This window comes from Crocodylus porosus, unplaced genomic scaffold, assembly GCF_001723895.1.
Source record: "Crocodylus porosus isolate Cpor-Errol unplaced genomic scaffold, CroPor_comp1, whole genome shotgun sequence".
Classification (NCBI taxonomy): Eukaryota; Metazoa; Chordata; order Crocodylia; family Crocodylidae; genus Crocodylus; species Crocodylus porosus.
This window is the reverse complement of record NW_017728921.1, coordinates 16,816,772-16,837,872: the sequence shown is the minus strand read 5'-3', so window position 1 is coordinate 16,837,872 and position 21,101 is coordinate 16,816,772. Positions and strand designations below refer to the sequence as shown.

At 44.0% G+C, this 21,101-nt stretch overlaps 2 protein-coding genes across 5 annotated transcripts in view; both read left to right on the top strand.

The window, feature by feature from the left end:
• SMPD4 (sphingomyelin phosphodiesterase 4) overlaps positions 1 to 20,290 on the top strand; it is a 31,810-nt gene extending 11,520 nt beyond the window's left edge. For 2 of the 3 annotated variants that reach the window (XM_019539141.1, XM_019539140.1), the window contains 11 exons: positions 1,669 to 1,740; positions 6,373 to 6,462; positions 9,597 to 9,742; positions 10,483 to 10,573; positions 11,375 to 11,475; positions 12,449 to 12,612; positions 13,903 to 14,108; positions 14,452 to 14,685; positions 15,478 to 15,609; positions 15,987 to 16,115; positions 18,661 to 20,290. In XM_019539141.1, coding sequence (XP_019394686.1) covers positions 1,669 to 1,740; positions 6,373 to 6,462; positions 9,597 to 9,742; positions 10,483 to 10,573; positions 11,375 to 11,475; positions 12,449 to 12,612; positions 13,903 to 14,108; positions 14,452 to 14,685; positions 15,478 to 15,609; positions 15,987 to 16,115; positions 18,661 to 18,987 — 1,692 coding nt within the window. In that variant the 3' untranslated portion in view covers positions 18,988 to 20,290. The remainder of the gene's footprint in view (positions 1 to 1,668; positions 1,741 to 6,372; positions 6,463 to 9,596; positions 9,743 to 10,482; positions 10,574 to 11,374; positions 11,476 to 12,448; positions 12,613 to 13,902; positions 14,109 to 14,451; positions 14,686 to 15,477; positions 15,610 to 15,986; positions 16,116 to 18,660) is intronic. The other variant, XM_019539142.1, reaches the window with a different exon arrangement.
• Positions 20,291 to 20,908: 618 nt separating this feature from the next.
• LOC109312830 (coiled-coil domain-containing protein 74A-like) overlaps positions 20,909 to 21,101 on the top strand; it is a 6,456-nt gene continuing 6,263 nt past the window's right edge. For both annotated transcript variants that reach the window (XM_019539144.1, XM_019539143.1), the window contains exon 1: positions 20,909 to 21,045. In XM_019539144.1, coding sequence (XP_019394689.1) covers positions 20,946 to 21,045 — 100 coding nt within the window. In that variant the 5' untranslated portion in view covers positions 20,909 to 20,945. The remainder of the gene's footprint in view (positions 21,046 to 21,101) is intronic.

The following is a 21,101-nucleotide window of genomic DNA, read 5'->3' as shown; positions in this document are numbered from 1 at the left end:
GGAGCTCCCGCTGGCCTCCATCTGCCACCCTCTTCCTTGCCGGTGGCCCACTTTATTTCCGCCGGCCAGCTTTTGTGGCTGACGTCATTGGCCAGCCGCAACTGTATAAAGGCGTGGCTAATGAGCCATGCAGGTCCCGCCTCCAGCTCTGGCTTCGCTGCGAATCCTGATGCAGGTAAGAATTTTCCATTTTCTGTTCGTTTACTTTCACTTTCCTTTGAGGGTTTCTGACCCCAGGGCTCCCCCCTGGCCTTTTGGGGTCTTCCCTTCTGTTCCTCCCTGCGACACACCTTAATAACGCCCATCCCTCAGAGGTACTCTTTGGTTGACTGTGACTTTGCCTAAACTACAAAATTTTACTATCATGGCTACATCAGCCAAGAGTGTGGAAAACGTGCCCCCTCACTGATATTCTATGCTGATAACAGCATTGGTGTGCCTGCAGACTGACATAGGAGAACTTCTGCTGCTTTAGCTGATATTCTTCCAGAAAGTGGCATAGCTACGCTGGTATACTCTACGTCTCCACTAGGAAGCCGTGCATCACCATACCAGCATAGGGTCTGTAATGTAGATGAAGCAGTCTCTCATTCTGCTCACCCAGCAGCTTGAGGGGTGGGGAATAAGCTTAATTTGATTCCTGCCTTTACATACTCTTCCTCACCTCCTTCCCCCAATCTTTGCCAATGTATCATGCAAATTCTGCTAGATAAGTGATCTCCTACATGTACAGGAAGTGGTTGTCCCTATAACATGTTGGGTGCTAGTGTAATCTAAAAAATAAGGAAGTAGACAGGGAGATCCCTCTGCTGAAGTTGGTATTTGCACCTCTTACAAGTGTCTCTCACTCTCTATACTTACACCGAATTAAATATTTTACCAAACTTAAAGAAACCTATCCTTATACTAAGTTTTCTTTCAAGGCTCTTAGACACCAAGGCATTAAAGGTAATCACTGGGTTTTTATTCCTTAAAATAGTTTGAAAGGGAAAAGAAAACAGACGGAAGAGTCAAAGGGACAGGAATGGAAAAATATACCCAATACTTATGAAAAGTTCACAAATGAGCTCAGTAACAACTCCCTTTAGAGGAAGCCATAGGTCCTTATTGAGCATGTCAATTGGTAAATTGTGTGCTAGAACTCTAGATCACCATAATCCCAGATAAGTGCTCTGGTGTTTGAGCTAAACCAGCTTTTCTCTCGAAGTAACATGACTGTTTTTATAGTTCCTCACCCTTCATGGTGTTTATATTGCTGTAATATTTTTCTTGCATTTATACTTGCTGATTTGATTTACTGTATAAATGTTGGACCAAACTACTTTTGTGCCACTGCAGCAGACTTGAAGATAATGGGGTCTTGTATCTGTAACTGCAAGAACAGTTTGGCATCATAACTGCAAATTGCAGTATGCAATATAATGATACGACCATATGAAATTGTACTATAATGTTTGATCCTGTCATTAATAAATCTAGTAAAAGTGACTTTGGAAATAAGCAAGCCTACATAACTGAAACCATCTTTTGAGTGTGCTTAGACTGTTTTACAAGGATAATTTCCTCCTTTAGATAGTGATATACCATGGGCTTCCATTCATTCAGATTTGATTGATTATTCCTGGATGTTCACACTGTTCCCCACCTAAGAAAATGTTTGTTTTACAGATCTTTGTTGAAATGTGGCTTCACCATTACTCACTGGAAATGTATCAAAAAATGCAGTCTCCACATGTCAAGGTAATAGCTTGTGCTCCATTATTGTGTTTCCTGCTTCTGGCTTCTTTTCTTGAGGTGAAATTCCTATCATATAGAAGATTTTTCAGTGGATAGGTAAAAAGGAGAGAAACCACTTTGTCAGCATTCAGCACAAATGGGTCAAAGCTCCTAAACTCCAACAGTGATTGATAGTGTGAACAACTGCTTATATCATCTAGATCTGCCATCATTGAAAGAACTGAATTTATTTATGTATTTGTTTATTTTAAATTGAGATTGTGGACCAGTTGCAACAAACAATGTTACTCATGGGAACTGTAGCCCTCATGAAAGATCCCAACATAAAACGTTTATATGCTAAATCCCACAGTGGCAACTTGGCAATACAAGACACTTACTTTGTTTCTAGAGCTAACAGAAAGTGATGTTATGTATTAATGAGTCATTTTGAAGATTGGGTAGTATATTTCTGAAGAGGAGGACTATTCACTCCAGAAGCTAAATCACAATGGAGGGGTGCACCAATAAAGATTTTCTTGGCTGATACCGATAGCCAATTATTCACCAGGCATATTGGCCGATGCCAATCCAATAACTGATTTACAGGAATGCAGTTGGCTGGGCAGCGTGGACAGCCCTGTAAATAAGTCTGTGGAGCGAAAGGGAGTGGGGGAGGGACACACGACAGATCAAGACCCCCATGGTGTGGGAGGGAGTGGGGCAGGGAATGGGTCCCTAGGGCAGGGAGCGGGACAGAGCTGCAGGCAGCTCTTTCAGGGGATCAGGGTTCTGGCGCTTAAAAATGGCAACAGGGGCACCTGAACTAAAGTTCGTCAAATGATCTTTAGTTCGAGTGCCACTGCCACTATTTTTAAGTGCAGGGATACTTCTAACTGGAACCAAGCAGGGTGAGGGCAGATGTGGGCTGCCCACTGTGGGCTCAGGGCCCTCCACACTGCTGCCTTTGCCCTGGGTTCCATGCATTGGCTGTGTGTCCCCTGCCTGCCTGGCAGCAGGAGGCACAACTCACCACTCCTGCAACCCACATCTGCCCTCGCCCCACATACAAACTTGGGGGAGCACATGCCCCCCATGCCTTCCCCATAGGTGCACACAGTGATGTGGAGCTGCCCCCGGATGAGCCACCCACAGCTCTGTCCTGCTTCCCACCCTTGCCCCACTCCTTCCCTCACCATGGGGGCCTTGATTTGTTCTTCCCAATGCCCTTTCCTTACCCCACCCCATGCCCCTTCCACTTCACAGACTTACCTGCAGGGCACCGCTCTCCATGCTGCCCAGCCATGTGCATGCTGTGGCTGCATGCAGCATCTGAGGCCCTGACCAGAAGGCACATTATATTTATCAGTACGTTATCGGCTACGCCAGCCAAAAAAAGCTGATACCCGATATTGTTAATTTTCTTGGTAATAGTGTTGATCTGATATGGCACTGATACATCAGTGAGCCTGTAGTTAGTAGTAAACTATTCCCCATGGTTTGAATTGGGTAAAGCTTATTTTTTTTCATATCTCCAAATTTACATGCACATCCTGTATTTCATGTTAATGATATCTGAAACGGTTTCAGCTTCTACAAAACTTGGGGGTCCTGTAAGAGCTTAATCAAATAATAAGACACTAAATTATAACAATTTGTGCAGTCCTGTTCAAAAATAAAAGTAATGCACTTAGAGGAACCTGGCTTTGGGAGAGTAAGAGGGCTAATATTTGAGGCGTTATAAAAATAAGGGAATTTGGGGGTAGAGATACTAATGAAATTCAAGGTTTTCAGGGTCATTATTGAGCTTCACATAAAGAGGGATTACTCAGGGTTATTCATCTGTGAAGGAATAAGATGCGAGTTGCTTGAGGGGGAAATTCTGATCATTCACTTAATCAGAAAACAAATTTGTTACATTTTGTTGGGGAAGATCATCGGAGGTATGAAATGCAGTTGGTTTGGGTTTGTTTATTTTAATTCTAAAAAGTGATTGAGGTCAAACTGCAAAGTCTTACTTAGAAATGGTAGATTTCTGTTCAGGAACCCCAGCAGCATGGCTGTGCACTAGTGATGGAAAGGCTTTGCTTTTGAGTACCTTTATTCTGTGTGTCTGTACAGTCTTTGTGCATGAAGCTTCAGTGTTCAGGCAGAAAATGAATGCATCGCTTTAAACTTCTCTCCTCTGTTCACCCTCCATGGCTAAGATCCTTTAGTTTTCTAATGTTATGGGGCGTCTTGTCAGAAGATGACGCTTTAGCCTGAGTAGAAGAGTTGCTACACTGCAGAAACATATGGATAAAGCTGAGAGCACTGTTGCTACATAAGGTTCCTACCTAGATGCACTGGGCAGGATTGGAGGGAAACTGAGGCTGCCTGCCTTTTTACGTCAATCCCTGAGTGTTTCCCCCAAAATAGCTAGTCATGGAGATGTAGAAATTCCTCCTTTTGCTGGGGTTCAGGAGAGTGCCATCTTCATTCATTCAAAAAAAAAAAAAAAACCCAGTCCAGCCACACCTTTCACCTCCAGAAGTCTCAGATGGGTATATGGGATATGGAGACAGGAATGCCTCTTCAGCAATGGATACTTGTACAGACTATACTGAGGGTTTCTGAGTGGGCTGAAGAAAGCTAGTCAAACTCAGCTGTTCAAATAAAAATGGGAAATGAGAATTTCTGAAAGTGAGAATTCTTCAGAATCAGGAGGATTTTTTAATTCTTGAGACTAAAAAGCCTCAGAACACTGTAAACATTAAAAGAAAAATGATGTAATGATTATTACACTTCCCCTTTATATACTTCCTCTTGTATGCCTGGAAAGAGAGAGGGCTAATGCCAGAATGCCTCAGTTGCTGGGCCCACTTAGTATTTTAGAATACTGATTTTTAAATGAGAGAAAGACAGAGGGAAAAGAAACAGGCAGAAATTCAAATGATTCACATTGCTTTAAGATCTTTTGTTACTTGGTGTCATGGTAGCGTATTGGGGCTAGGACATGGGGAAGAGCAGTAGTAGAATTTACTTCAAGAATTACTATCCTTTCTGCTTTGTCCTGCTTTAAATTGCTTCTGAGTGAAGAGTGACCCTGGAGACAACAGTTATTATGCTGTGTTCTTTACATCAGTTCAACTCCCTTCTGTTTTAATGTTCTCCCATTTCTATTTTGCTTTTCCCTCTCTGTCTGTTTCCCAGATGCTCAACAGGGGCCAAATCTGCAGTATCTTTCCCTTTTAGCTTCTGCTTTTGTCACAGCAAACCTTTAAAAAAAGGAGTTAATTACCTGCTGGAATTTCTCTATTGCTTGCTGCCCTTCCAGTCTCAGGTGCCACAGATCTCAGGACTGCATGTAGAACACACTTCAGCATGGGAGGGAGTTAATTATGGATGCAGAAGATGGATCCTGCTGCTGGGGAGCTTGCAGTGGCATTGCTGCTGCTCATCCAGCAGTGTAGAAGCAAAACAGAAGACACCTGAAAAACTGAACTGACCATAGCGAGAAGGGGTAGTAGCTCAAATGTAGAGGAGGTGTGATATGGAGAGTTGGTTTAGATGCCTGATATTGTTATCTGGGTCTATGTATAGGTGTATGTTTTTGTTTTTGGATTTTTTTTTAAATTTATTCCATACATGTGTGTCTGGCTTCAGTATCCTCTTCACCTGCTAAGTTGATGAGCTTTTAGAAAATAATTTTGTCAAAGGAAGTGTATATGAGGCTTGCAAAGATTTCACTTTTTGGACAAGATTCTGTCATGGCTGGGCTTTTGGATCACTTACTCAGCCTGTATATCAGGCATGTCTATCTTTGTATATGGTATTTTTGTAACAGCAGAGAATATTTGCTCTTTGAACAGACTTGTAATCTACAGAAATGGTGCCTGCCTTTACCTAGACATCCAAGGTTTAGAGCTTGTGCTTTCCTACCTGGTCCCTGCCAGCTGCAGTTGATTGCACTACTTGGCACACCTCCAGTTACCCAGCACCTTTTCCTTTACCTCAATGTCTTGAGGACAAAGTGCATCTCCCTATCACTGGCATGAAAGCAATAATCCGTAATCTTGACTTCTCAAGTGTGCTCCAGACTTACTAATGCTTTTCACTGTCACCATGAAAACTGCAGCAGTATTTCCAGAAACAATTGAAAATATTCTGTGTGGTTGTCCCTCTCTCCTATTCTTTGGGCTTGCAGTCCCAGTTTTAATGGGGAGACTGGACTTATTTCCATGAGCCACAAGTTGCCTCAGTTATTTTGACAAAAGCTGTATGTCTTTCTGCACTCCTTTTTAGGTCACTGATACAAACCTACATGTCTTTGGAGTAGCAGGGTGGTCATAGCCAACACACAGTCATAGGTCGTCCTCCCCACATGCACATGACTCCCATATATTCAATGGGAACTTGACAATAGTGATTTGTCAATTATTTTCCCAGCTTGAGAGAGGACTGCAGAATTGAGCAACTAAGCACAAGAGAAGAGGATACCACAGCTGCAGCTGTTGTGATATGTTGTCATTGACTTATTTGTGACATTCGTTTTTTTGGGTTTGTTTTTTTTTCCCACCACTCCTCCTTGGGATCATTCTCACTGTTGTTTTTTTTTTCTCTTGCTCTCTTCTCTCCTTTCCCCCTCCCTTCCTTTTTGTTTCTGTTGTCTCTCAGCTGGAGGTTCTCCACTACCGACTCAGTATCTCCAGTAAACACCACAGTAGTCCTGCCCAATCCGGCTACCAGGCCCTCCACGCATACCAAGTATTATCATCTTTTCATTTTGTTTCCTTTTTAAAAATCTTGTTCCATCATATAATCTGTAAAGTATATTAATTGGCACTAGGAGAAAAGGCTGGTTGTATGGCTAACGTGTGGTTTGCAAGACAACTGAGTATATTGCACCTGATATGGAGAAATGCTAATGAAGGCTGGAAGAAGCTGTTAGAAAGAACAATTTGGGATCCCTGTTTTAAGAGATGAATCTCTTCTAATGTTTTACAAAGAGAGTTTTGTGTATTAACATCTCCTTGGCCCAGCAACTTGCTTTGCTTATGGCAGATGTCTGTCTGTCTTTCACTGCTCATTTTATATTAATCTTGCACTGAGTGGGGGATAAGAGATTGCACAGCTGTACCTGTAATGAGTGAGATAAGTAATGTGTCAGCAATAGTTCTACACTAGTAGAATATATCTGGATGATTCTAAACTAACACTGGCAGCTTGAGCTTGACTGCTTAACTTTGCAGAAGGGTACATGGGTTGCACATTTGCAGATTGTTCAGGAAATGTGCATTCCTGCATCTATTCCTGTTGGAACAGATTGCTGGGTTCACCTTCCCTACTTATTCATTGGGTTTTTCCTTTGGTTGGGCTTGTATTCCATAAACCTCCTATTTTAACATTGTGAGAATTCTCCTTACCTTATAACTATGTATTTCCTTGTTTTTCTATATGTAGTAGGAAGACTTCTATGTAGAATATAACTTTAAAATGAATTTACAAGTGCTCTGCCTGTTGTGATGCTGTTGATCCATGTAAGGGGGCAATCGCAATAATTGTTAGTGTAAAAACAAACCATGGAGATAAACTGCAAAAACAGCTGAAACATTACATAAAACTATAGCTCTTTTTTGGAAGTAGTCAAGCCAAGATGGTCAGCTCTAACTAGTCATTTTGAGTGCATCCAGTTTTGGGTTCCCAATTCAAAAGTAACTTCCAGGGCCCTGACTTGGAAATTCAGACCCCTTCAAGATCTCAATCTGAGCATCCAGAAATCATATATCACTGTTGAAAATCTTGACCTAAGTTCCTAGCTCTGGAGCTCTGCTGCTTGTTATATACTCTACCCTCCCTTGCAGACTCTGGCTAGACTGATTCACAGCCATCTTCCCACTGGCATGCTCTTCTGTTTTAACTCCACCTCTACTGGGAGCAGGGTCTGGCAGGAGTACAAGTGGAGTCATATTTAGTCACAGTAATAAAGCATCCCATGCTTTAGAGAAGTCACAGTTTCAGCTACTTTCCTGCAGTAAGGACCCTTTGTAGCCTACTATCCATCAGAGCCTGAGCCCTTTCCTAGAGAAGCAAATGTGTCAGAAAATTTTTACACCTTCTTAAAAGTCAAAAAAACTTTTTTAAAGCTTCCCCATACGCACTGGAAGTAGCAGTAGGATTTAAGCTGTCACGAGTGTGCCACAAAGTCTTCAGAATTATGTTTAAACTAAAGAGGGAAGTAGATGTTTAAAAAGAAAATCCAACAAAATAGCCGCAAACAAAATCGTAAGTCTCGTCCTACAGCTCCTTTCTGGCATCCTTGGAACTCTGCTCACAGGCACTGGCAGCACACTCAGCCCAGAGTGAGTCTGTCATGCTTCTCTGTTACCTTGTTGCCTTTGTCTAGTCTTGATCTCCCACAAACAGCAGAGCTGAGAGCCTTAAGAAAGCTGAGCACTCTTCACCTCTGCCTCCAACGGTGGATTGAGACTGTTTCCCCAGGGCAGGAAAACATAGCAGCATCGTTGATTGTTCAGTGTCACCAGGCTCTCGGGAAGTAGAGGGTGCTTTTTATGGGGGGGGATGTCTGGGACAGATTGAGAATTGACTTCTTTTTATCTTCCCACACATCCATATAGCCACTCATCTAGTAGCAACACTACCTCCCACCCCTCTTTCCTCCCAACTCCTTGGTTCCTTATATTGAAAAAGATCTTTCCAATCCCCCACACTGTCAAGAAGGAGACTGAACTGCCTTTGAATAATCTTTAACCTATGTTGATGGTTAAAGTAATGGACTCGTTCAGGCTCTGAGCAACAGAACCAAATACCCTTCTTACTGTAACTTTTCTAGGATTCTTCTTTCTTAGAAGGCAGAAGAGCATAAGCATAGGAAGAAGTGCTCGATTAAGAGCTAGCTGAGAACACAACAAAGGTTCTGTTGTGCTATCTGCAGCAGCCAACTTTAAAGCAATAATTAAAGGATGGATATTGTTTTTTTCAGGGAGGGGTAAGTTAAAACTTCCTGGTGATGTTCTGTTAGTACTCTTTAGAGGTGAGTAGAATTGAAAATAATTTGCAGAAGAAACCCATACACCCTTTCTCCCCACAAGCATGGTGACAAAATGGCCACATCTGCACAAGTGTGGACGTTTGGTTCCCCAGGGACAAGTAGCAGCAAAACGCCTTGTGCCGCCACTACTTGTCCCTAGGGAATGCCTGTGCCATGCATGCTTTGGCATGTGACACGTTATCCTAGGTGGGGTAGGGGAGGCTGGGGCCAGCACTAGGCTGGCCCCAGCAGCCTTATCTGGGCTCTTGGGGGCCTCCTGGGGCTGCAGCATTGGTGATTCTGCAGCATTGGTGGCTGCCAGCATGGAGCCTGGCTGGCAGCCACAGCACAGCTCTAAATGGCCCAGCTCCACTTCTGAGTGGCACGTGCTGTCCATGCATGCACTGCTTGGCTTTCTTTTTCTGTGGGTTTTTTTTTTTTTTTTTTTAATCCTGGATAGGATAACCAAGGGTCAAAAAAAAAAAAAGGTGAGCAGCAAGAACATGGATGGGCAGTGCTCCCTTGTAGCACAGAGAACATCTGAATGTGCGGTATGTGGCACTGCAGACAAGTTTGCAGCACCACATACCACATGGCTGCACTTGTCTGGATGCGGCCAATAAGCTGCTGGTGAATTGAGGGAGACAGAGGTGTGATGCACAAGCAACAAAGGTTGCTTGTTTTCTTGGGAAGCGAGTTGGTTCAGATCAGTCGGCACCAAACTAAACTGAAGAGTTTACAAGGGCAGGCTATTCTGTTCAGATTTCTGAAAAAAAATCTCACTATGCTGAGCTCTTTCCTGGAGGGTTAACAAAACTCCTTATCATTTTACCTGTTGCTTTGCATTCAGGAATCATTTAAACCCACTGAGGAGCATGTGTTAGTGGTAAGACTGCTTGTGAAGCACCTGCACGCTTTCACCAACAGCCTGAAACCAGAACCAATCTCTCCCTCGGCCCACTCCCATACAGCCAGCCCACTGGAAGAATTCAAAAGGTAGGTGTGTAGTCAGATTGCCTCTTGGGAATATAGAAAACAGCAATAACTATCTCTGCGACTGTTTTTGCTTCTGTTGAGAGCATGAAAGCAAGTTTTCTGACAGCGAAGATAAAAATTGCATTATAAGAAAGATCTGAGGGTTCTCTGATGTTCCTCTTGCCCTTTGGGCTGAGGTCAGGATTGGAAATATGAAAGGAAGTTGCTCCCAGCCAAAACATATCTTCTATTGAAAGCATTTCTCTGCTATCTTTTGGTTAAAAGTGAGGAGGAATCCAATTGTTTTGTTTCAAGGATTTTCATCTTATCCCTCAAAGGCTGGGGGCTGATTATCTTTCTGATGCACCTAGTTGGACATCAGCTACCCAGCATCTGCTCCAAGAAAAGATGAAGCCAGGTTGGAAAAGTAGGCGGACAAACTGATGCAAAAATAATTTCTTTAAGATTTTCTGCAAGGGGCATGTGCAGATCAAAACAAGTTGGAAGGGAACATTGCAGTGTTTTATAATCAGATCACCTGTAGTTGGCCCCACAGAAGTATCTGCCATGAAGTTACAGGTTTTGCATATAATCACTGTTGCAGACTCTCTTCAAACTTGCTGTCAGATCATCAGCGCCTTCAGCTGAGAGCAAACTGATTGAAATTGAAATTGCTTCTCTTGTAGTTTCTCAAAAATTGAAGCGTTTGTTTGGTTTTTTTTAATTATCCACCATATATTTGTTTTGATTTCTCATTGCAGGGTGGTGATTCCTCGGTTTGTCCAGCAGAAGCTCTATATCTTCCTGCAACACTGCTTTGGCCACTGGCCTCTAGATGCCTCTTTCAGAGCGGTAGGAACTAGTCTCTCTCTTTCTGCTGACGCTAGACAAAATTAGAACTGCTAGTAATTCATTATGGCATTTGGCCCCATGTTTAAACTACTGTTTCTGAAGCACTGTTTCCTATTAATGATTCTTTTTCTAGAAAAGTGGAATCTCATTTTACACATATTAAGATAAGAGTTGGAGATGTCGAAAAGGTTTAGGAAGTGGGATTCTGAAGTGTTGGTGAAATTATTGTGGTGGTTTGTTCTCTGTCCCTTATTGAAAATGGCCAGTGATTGAAGAATGGCTGCTGTTACTCCAGGGAACCTTATTGGTCATATACCTATTTATCCTATTTAATAGTATGCTTAAGTCAGGTTGGCAAAAGGATCACGGGGTTAATTTCTTCTAGCAAGCTGTTGTAAATAAAGGTTCCCTCATGCTTGTGGGATGAGGTGATCAGAACCTAATCACAGTTGTGGGATCTATAAGAACCTGGATTTGCTGGTTGTCAGTCAGCTCTGCTGCCACATCTGCAGTGTAACAAAACATTATGGAACACAGCGAAGAACTCTGCATTCCACTGAAGTTAATTAGGCCAAGTTTTTATTCTTTTGTCTAGTAGTTTCTTGTTTGAGGAATTTCTGTACTGGAAAGTGAGGAGTGAAGGAGGGTTAACACACAACTGTTCCACAGTTGCTCTTTTTAAAAATGTTTAATGGCATGAAGAAAGTATGCTCCGTTGTCCACAAGACTTTAGAAAATAAACTTGCAAGATCCTCCTCTTCTGATGTAATTGACTCCCGTATATCTGTATGTTTGCTTCAGGTTCTAGAGATGTGGTTAAGTTATCTGCAGCCTTGGAGATATGCTCCTGAGAAACCACTTCAGAGTGCAGACCCCCAGCCTCGTAGTGTTGCAGAGAAATGGTAAGAAAATATTCCTGTATAACTGATGCAGGTCACACTAACTCTGACATCATCCAGTGGCTTTTGCTTACTGGTAACTTAAGATTTTATATAAGGAAATCCTGAAGCTAGAGTTTTAAACTCTGACTCCCATTATCACCTAGTTTATCATTAAGCTGTCAAGTTCCTCCTCCATTTTTTTTTTTTTTACAGAGTGGGAAGAGAATTTGTAATATCTTTCTATTGCTGCATGGTTCATGATATGGAAGAGGCTGAGAAATAGAGCCCTAGTTTTAATCCGTTGCATTCATTTTATGACTTATGGAGAAAAGTAGCTTTACTACTTACAGCAGGTGTTAAACTGGCCTACCTACTGAGAAGTACAGGGAAGATGCATCTGGTTTTCCTGACATGGGTAAAATTGTGTTATTTCCATTTACAGTTATTTTGCTTTGTGCTGGCTCTGTTCATTGTTTCTTCCATCCACCTTCCTCAAACTCCCTCCAGATGACCAAATTGAACTGTGCTAAGCTTAAATCCTTTGTCCATTACATACTAATAGTTTTTACAGTGCTTTCTGTTTTCCTAAGACCCTTGATGGCTCTGACTATCCAGCAGTGACTATGGGCTTAATGAAGAACCAGCATCAGTTTCGTGTGGATCATTGTGCAGGGGGAAGTAAAGTTGGTCCTTTTGATAGAAACTCTTCTTCCTGAGCCAGATGTTAAGTTTGAGCTTGTCTCTTGAAGCCCTGTCATTGCACTGCCAGGCCACCTACCCATTTTAATATCTTCTGACACAAACTAAGAGAACTGTCTCTGGTGACCGAAACTTCTTGTGTTAGGAGAGAGATTCTTCTGCATGTGTGACATGAAAAGAACAAGAAAGTCAGTCAGTAGTCTAAAATGTTCTTAAGAGTGATTTCCTTATCAGGAGAATATTTATATACTGACTTGAACAGTGCCATTCACAAATCAGTGTATTATTTTGACAGGGCTCCTTTTGTTCAAGAAAATCTACTGATGTACACAAAGCTGTTTGTGGGCTTTCTGAACAGGGCTCTCCGCACAGACTTGGTCAGCCCTAAAAATGCCCTGATGGTGTTCAGAGTAGCCAAGGTCTTCGCCCAGCCGAACCTATCTGAAATGATCCAGAAAGGTAATTGGATAACATGATGTCTACTTGATTTTTTTCTCACCAATATCCACTTCTAGCCTCCAGAGCAGGGGTGGGCAATTATTTTGGGTGGAAGGTCACTTACTAAGTTTGGGCAAGCTGTTGAGGGCCACATGGGTTGCCCCGCCCATTTTGTGATGAAGTCCCGCCCCCTAACCCTTAACCTTTGCTACCAGAAGTCTCTCCCCTTGTCCCCTGGAAGTACTTCTTTCAGCAAGGGGCTTTGCCATCTCAAAACTAGAAAAATACCAAATTTATATTCTAAAAGAAAACGTCTACAACATTCATTAATTTGATTTCAGAAATATTTTTGTCCTGATTTACATGTTTTTGTAGTGTACACAGAGGTGATTGCACAATAGCTTAAAATGAAGTCTTACTTTTGCATGTTGTGGGAGGTGTATAGGTTTGTGGGGGTATGTGGGGTGTGGGAGAGGGCATGGGTGTGTCTGTGGGGGTGGATGGCTGTGGGGTGAGGGAACGTGGATGTGGGTAGGTATGAGGTTTGTGGAGGAAGGGTGGCTGGGTTGTGTGACGGGGTGTGGGGGGTTGTAAGTGTGGCAGTGCGAGGGGGTGTGTGGGTGCATGTGTAAGGGGGGGGTGGGACACACCCTATGAATGTAGACACACACTCTGCCCCAGCCCTCGCTCACTCTCTCACACACATACATCCCCCTCTTGCTCCTGGCCCTGGGGTACCAGTGGAGCCCATGCTTCCCAGTCCAGCGATCCAGCATGGGGAGATGGTGTGCAGGAGCTGTGCTAAGGTAGGGAACTGGCCCACAGTGGAGTGGGGCTGGACCACTTGGTCCTCCTGGCTCCCCCTGGGTCCTACTGCCCCTGGTTCCTGTCATCTTTGACAGGTAGCCTGGAGCAAATAAATATTAATTTACTAAATTTTTTAGGGGCGCTGTGGGCTGGATATAATGCCCTGGTGGGCCGGATACAGCCCGCAGACCGTATTTTGCCTGAACCATGAGGCAAGCGCTGACTCCTATGAAATGGTTCTAAGCACTGATATCTTTATTGCTATTTGTAGAACTAGTTCAGACATGTAAACAAGCATTTTTTGTCACTTTTTCTAAATCTGGTTTCTGTCTCTGATTCCTCTTTGTTTCCACAAAAAATAGTATTTCAATAGTAAGAGTATGCTGCTGGGTATAGCAAAAAATTATGCTCCTAGTTTTCATGATCACTTGAGATTATGCAGCTAGAACCTCAAACCAGAAGGAAAGTAACAATCTGCACCCTTTGTCTGATCACAAATTCTAGGAGAGCAGTTATTCCTGGAGCCGGACCTTGTTATCCCTCACCGGCAGCATCGGATTTTCATGACTCCCACCCTTGGTGGGACCTTCTTCTCACCATGGCCTCCAGCCATCACAGATGCCTCATTTAAGGTGAAGAGTCACATTTACAGCCTAGAAGGACAGGACTTTCAGTACAAACAGATGTTTGGCACAGAAGTCAGAAATTTGGTAAGCAAAAACTCTGCACCTTTATTCTTAAGTGCACGTTTCTATATTGAACATCTGCACTGTCAGGAATAAGACGTGGGAGAATTTTATTAGCACTTCCAAAACAATGGAGCTGCAACTTTGGAGGAAGCTGAGATGTATTTGCATTTTTCTAAATGTCCCTTCACTCAGCAGTCCTGAGACGCAGCACATGGTTGCTACTAGCATGTCAGCTAAGGGAATGAACATACTGGTTCTACTCTGACTGCCAGGTCACCAGGCAGATTTATATTTTCTTAGCAGCATTTACTTACTGCCTTTAACCTATTGTTTTCTCTGCTCTACCTTGTGTCTTATTTTTCAGGTGTTACGATTGGCACAGTTAATATGCCAAGCCCAGCAGACAGCAAAATCTATATCTGACCACTCTGCCGAGACCCTGGCTAGCAAGTCCTTCCTATCTTGGTTTAGGTTTGGCCCTTCTGAGATGAATGGTTCTTATACAGGCAATGACCTAGATGAAATTGGGCAAGAAAACATCAAGAAAACGGATGAATATCTGGAGAAGGCACTGGAGTACTTATGCGAGATCTTTAGGGTATGTCACTGTTTTCCAAGAGCTATTCTTAGGAATGAGTATCATCAGGAGTCAAGGCTCTTGAAATCTGTTTCCATCTCTTGTGTACTCATGGTGCCACCATTGCCCAATCACTTCACCAAAGCATATCAAAAGTGGCCACTTAATTTGGGTAGTTCAACTGGAGACATTTAACCTTTCATAGGTATTGGCCCCCCTGTAAACTGCCTCAAGTACAGTTGGAGTTAAGGAAGGATAGCACATCTAAATATCAAGCCTAACCCATCTAAATGTAGGAAAACAGAATTAAGTATGCATTTAGGTAATACATACATATAGTCCCTATACCTATGTTTCCTGTTTACGAGGGGGCATTGTATGTTTTAATGTTTTTAAAGAATTTTAAATATTTTTCTAAATGAAAGCGTGCTGCACACCAGTAAGACTGGAAGATTGCTTCCTGTCTCATTGAGCTGAAAAGATAGAGAGGCTTTCTTTTGTAAAAGTTCACTTGAACAGGTCTGGTGAGAAAACAGAACTGTGCAATAGTCACGGGAAGACTAGGGCGTATTAGGACCTAGCAGTATTCTTGTTTACCAAGGATTATCATCTAATGAACACAGGATAAAATTGACTTAAATCTCAGCTTATAACCAAGACTGGTAAAAGGATCGTTTTCTGTACTTGCTTTGTTGGCAGTCATTAGATATGCAGCTAGTGGTGACTTTCACTGCATAGGAGCCAATGAATAAATAGAATAGAACAAGAGAAAAGCACAAAAATGACCAAGAAACTGGTCTTGTTTTTGACTAGTTGAGTGAAGCCCAGCTGACCCAAATGATGATGAACTGTGGGACAACTCAAGATGAGAACGGAAAGAAGCAGCTTCCAGACAGCATTGAGAGTGAGGATGGGTTAATTCTTACACCTCTTGGCAGGTATCAGGTAAGAGGGAAAGTTGTTTTTTTTTTCCAGCCGATAAACTAGAACAGGGTCATCAAACATTCAACCTGTGGGACACCTGGAGGGGCTGGGAATTTGGAGATAGAGCTTGCAACAGAATTCCAGGTTATAAAATCCACCTAGGAATGTGTTTCAGTGGTGGTAGGGGAACAGCAGCTACATTAAGCCCCATGGCTCCCTGAGCTGATGGAGCAGCCAGCTTGTCTTCCTGCTGGAGGTAGATCTAGATCTGGCCTGCAAAGAACTCCACAGTCTGGATCTAGTCTGAGGAAAACAAACAAATTTGATAGTCGTGAGCAATTTAAAGCTCAAGCCTGAAATGCCTTTTAACGTTTGAGACTTTTTTAATCTGTTTCTAGATCATAAATGGATTGCGCAGGTTTGAGATAGCATACCAAGGAGATACTGAACTGCAGCCCATCAGAAGTTATGAAAATGCCACACTGGTACGGCTGTTATTCCAGTTGTCCTCAGCAATTAATCAAAGGGTAAGTGCAACATGAAGTCTCCTTTCCCTGTGTTTTCGGTTGTATAGAGATCTTCTTCATCTACCTGTGCATATGTATCGCTTATGGTACACACTTGTTCTGTACTCTCACTATTAATGTGAGTTCACCATGATCATGTACGTATTCCCTGGTGTTTTTAGGTGGGCTCTTTAGCCTGGAGCAATTTTTATTTTCCTGTTGCTCAATTAGTAATAAAATATATTTCACAAGATTCACTCAGAATCAACTTATTTATCATAAAGATGACATTTGAGGTAAAAAGAATATCCTGCAAAAGACTGTATTACTATGTACAAGTATAGGGAAGAGATGGCCTCCACCACGGATGGTGTCCACCAGGGAGTGTAAGGAAACCTAGGGCTTCCAATGGGATACTTACATGTCTGTACACCAATGCCAGGAGCTTGGGGAACAAACAGGAGGAACTGGTCCTCCTGCTAAACAAGAATGACTACGATCTCATAGGCATAACGGAGACTTGGTAGGCTTCCACCTATGACTGGGCCACAGTTATAGATGACTATACCCTGTAGAGGAGAGATTGTGCAGATAAAAGGGTGGGGGTGTAGCTCTCTATGTCATGGAAAACTACACATCCCTGCAAATTGAAATTGGCACCCAGGGAGGACGACTAGCGTCCCTCTGGGTTAAAATATGTGGGGAATGTGGCACGGGACATCGTGGTAGGAGTCTCCTACAGACCTCCTAACTAGAAACGAGCTAGACCAGGAATTAGCCAGGGAACTGGCTGAGGCTGCGTGCTCTCAGTGCATGGTTGTCATGGGAGACCACCCGGACATCTCATGGGAAGAGCACACGACCAAATCTGATTGGTCTCAAAACTTCCTCACATGCGTGGACAAGCTCTACCCGACTCAAGAAGTCTTTGGGCCGACAAGAGGTAAAGCATTGCTGTACCTAGTACTGGCCAAAGGAGATGATCTAGTCAATGACCTAAGAATTAATGAAAAGCTGGGTGATGGTGACCACGAGCTGATCACCTTTACTATCCAACGCAAAGGTGGCAAGTCAGTCAGCAATGCAGAAGTCCTTGACTTTAGGAAAGCTGGCTTTGACAAGCTCAGGAGGCTTGCTGTTGAAGCCCATGACTCAACAGGAAGAAGAGTCCAAAAGGAATGGTTGCTCCTCAAGGGAGCGATCCTGACAGCACAAGCGTTGTCCATCCTATCTCAGAGGAAGGGTAGCAAAAGGGCACAGCAACTCCCTTGGCTCAGCAGGGCACTTGAGGACCACCTTGAGGACCCGCAGCATGCTTATAGGCTTGGCAGTGCTACGCTTGCTAGCACCGTGGCTGAAACAGACTTGGGGGTCATGATTGACCACAAGATGAACATGAGCCACAAATGTGATGTTGCAGCTGGTAAAGCAAACAAAACTCTGGCTTGCGTCCATAGATGCTTCTCAGGTAAATCTCAGGATGTCATCCTCTCACTATACTCGGCCTTGGTGAGGCAGCAGCTGAAGTACTGCGTCCAATTCTGGGCTCCACAATTCAAGAAGGATGTCAAGAAGCTTGAGGGAGTCCAGAGGAGAGCCATGCACATGATCAGAGGGCAAGAGAATAGGCCTTATGAGAGGCTGAGAGCCATGGGACTCTTCAGCCTGGAAAAGCTCAGGCTCAGGGCTGACCTGGTGGCTGCCTAATAAGTATGTAAAGGGTGTGCATCAGGATCTGGGGGAATGTCTGTTCACCAGAGTGCTCCAAGGGATAACAAGGACCAGTGGTCATAAACTCCTCCATGACTGCTTTAGGCTGGACATAAGGAAAAACTTTTTTATTCTCCAAGCCCCCAAGGCTTGGAATAGACTCCCTCCAGAAGTGGTGCAGGCACCTACTCTGGACTCATTCAAGAAACGATTGGATGGTTATCTTGCTGGAATTCTTTGACCCTAGCTGATTTCCTGCCCCTGGGGCAGGGGGCTGCACTTGATGATCTTCCAGCCCCTAACGTCTATGAAATCTATGGAAGTGTAACAAAGGGGTATTTTGTTTTCTAAAATGAAGAGGAAGAGACTCCCAGCAAGTCCTTTCCACACACATCCCCCGCCCTTGTCTCCTATGTATATAAATCCTACCTAATCCTCTTTTCACCTTATCCCACCAGGATTCCATAGCTTGCTATTGTAGCAGAGTTTTCCCCTTGTTGTCTAGTACTTTGTAATACTGAGGGGAAAATGAGCAGAACTGATTAAAATTTGTGTTGAAGAGTTCTACATGTTGAAATATGCAATGTTATTTGTTTGGGTTACTTTTGCCCCCCCCCCCCCCTTAGACATGGTTGTTGACCAGAGAAGGGGTGGGGAGGATGGGGTTTTTTTGGGGGAAGGAGTCCCCTCCTACCTTCACTGCTCTCTCAACGAGTATTAATAATCCTCTTTCCATCTTGTTTTAGTACAAAGTAAACCAAAAGATAAAAATTGCCATTATGAACTTAAAATCTTCATATTAATGTCATGTATTTTTATTTCCACTGTTATTAACTTCAAACTTTTCTTACCTTAGTTTGCAGAACAAATGGAGAATCTTTGCTCCAGGGAAGACTTTGTTGGCAGTTTTTGTCGCTATCATCTTATCAACCCATTCCTTGCAGAGAGAACCAGGCACAGCCCAATGCTGAAGCATAGATCCAGACACATTCGACGGCCAAAGATCAGTCTGAGATTTCTAGCCAGCTACAGGACTCTTCTTTCCTTGTTCATGATCTTCTTCATTGCATCCCAGTTCTGTATTGGACCACTGGCCTGCACTCTCCTTATTCTTCTGGCTTACCTTCTTTATGCAGTAGTGATGACTTTCTTCACTGAAAGATGGAAACCTCACCAACATTAACTTTCTCTGTCAGCACATTCTTGTACAGCAAACATTTTGAGATATCAAGTTGTGTTAAGTGTGTGAAAGGTTTCAGTTAAGGATGCTTTTTAAAGTATTTTTAATATAAAAATTAAGCAGGTTGCTAAACACAGATGGGATTGTGTGGTTGTAGAGGCCACAGTAATCCAGGTACATTCTATTTTTATAAACTCTTTTCTACAGTTTAGTTAAAATATTGAGGTAAAGCTATAGTATGTGATTTTGGAAAGAAAAGGTAAACCTCCACCATTTCTGGAGCCAACCACAAATGGTGAAATTAAGGAGCCCAAACAGACAGTATGTAGCCTCACATGTGACCGTATACCATACTACAGCATTTTATGTATGCCATTTTAAAGAGAAAATAGCTACTGGAGCTGCAGGGTTTATAATATATCATGATGAGTAGAGGACTGTTTCAGTATGCCAGAGGCAACAGCAGTCATGGATCATGGGATCTGGACACAAAGCTGAATACCAAAATATCAACAGGATGTAAATGACAGTATAGGCCAGATTAACTTTGCAGAAGAAACTCTCAGAAGAAAACTGAGGGTGAGGGGTTGAAATAGTTTGGCTCAGAGACAGGATAAGAGAGATGGAGAAGAGTGTGTGCATGTGCATACACACACTTTAAATTAACTGCCTGCATTACAACTGAACACTTGAGGAAGAGCTGCCATAGGCATTGCTGTAGGCTAGCATTTGCTTGTTAACTCTCCTTTTTTCTCTCTGAACATTTGTCTTTGCTGCTCACTGACTTCAAACTATGAGTCTTCTGCTGAGGTGAAAAATTCAGCTCATCTCAGCTAAGGCTCCACTTCTGTGGGTATCCTGTGGTGCTAGCAGTACTGCACCAGTGCCCCATCAACACAGCCTCTAGCATGGAGCTACCCCAGGAAGTGCTAAGTACCATGGAAGTGACACTTTACCGTTACCTACAAAATGTTAAAGACAACTCTAAAGAGACATGGTTGTTGACCAGAGTTTTTCTCCTCCTGTCTTCACTATGTTAACAAGTACTAAATTTTAAAAGACTTGAAGCAAACCAGAAAAAAAAGAGCACTTCTGATTAACAGAGTGCAAGTTGAAGAGATCAGTCGGCTTAACCTCTTCTGTGAAACTGCCCGTGGGTGCTGCTGCTGTGCTCCTAAGGGCTGGAGGAGGAATGAGAGGCAGTGAAGAACCACTTGCATGGTGTGGAATAAGTGTTCAGGTCACTGGCTCCTACCTGTATTTAATGGATGCTTATAAATGTCAGTGCGGAAACCACCTTACCTGGCTCTGACTTAGGCTTTTTTTTTTAATACTGGGGGTCAGCAGTGCGTGTTCAGCGTGTCCATGCTTGTTTCCAGCTATTTCACTAGCCCCCAACCCCACGGGCGGCCCCGTTCAGCCCGGGGTGGACAGGCTTCTTGCACTGCAGCCCTTCGGCAATGAACCCTCCTCGCTGCTTGGGGTTTGTTTTTCAAAGCAGAAAGTGTCTGGTGCGTTTTGGCTCCCTGTTGGGCCGCTTCTCCAGGCAGCGGAGCTCAAAAGGCGGCAAACGCGTGGGCGCCGCCGGGAAGCTGCTCGCCGCAGGATGCTCCGCGGCGCCAGGTCAGACCTAGCGGCCTGAGGGGGGCACGCGGCCCCGACCTGCAGCGCGGGCCGGACCATCCAGCGCCGGGGGCAGCCTCTAGCCCTGGGGCGTACCATTCTCGTGGTGCCATTGTGCTCCGCGTTCGGCCGAAAGCACCGTCGCGGGGCAGCGCTCCCGTCTCCATGGCAACGCGGTGGGCGGTGGCAGGGCCGGGGGCGCCGGGCTGGTGCAGGGCGGAGCTCGCCCCGTCGCTGCCCCCCCGATAGGGGTGGTGTCCGCGGCAGTGCGAAGCGGGCGGGACCCGGCGTGAAGCCCCGACACCCAGCCCGACTCGGCGTGGCCCGGCCGAGCCACCATGGAGCAGACGCGCAGCGTGCGGTTCCTGCAGGAGCAGCACGCCGAGATGCTGGCGCGGCTGCACCAGGAGATCGACTCCCTCAAGCGGGAGAACAAAGGTGGGGCCGCGCTCGGCCCGGGGCGCTAGCGGGACCCCGGCCCGACGACCGCGGCC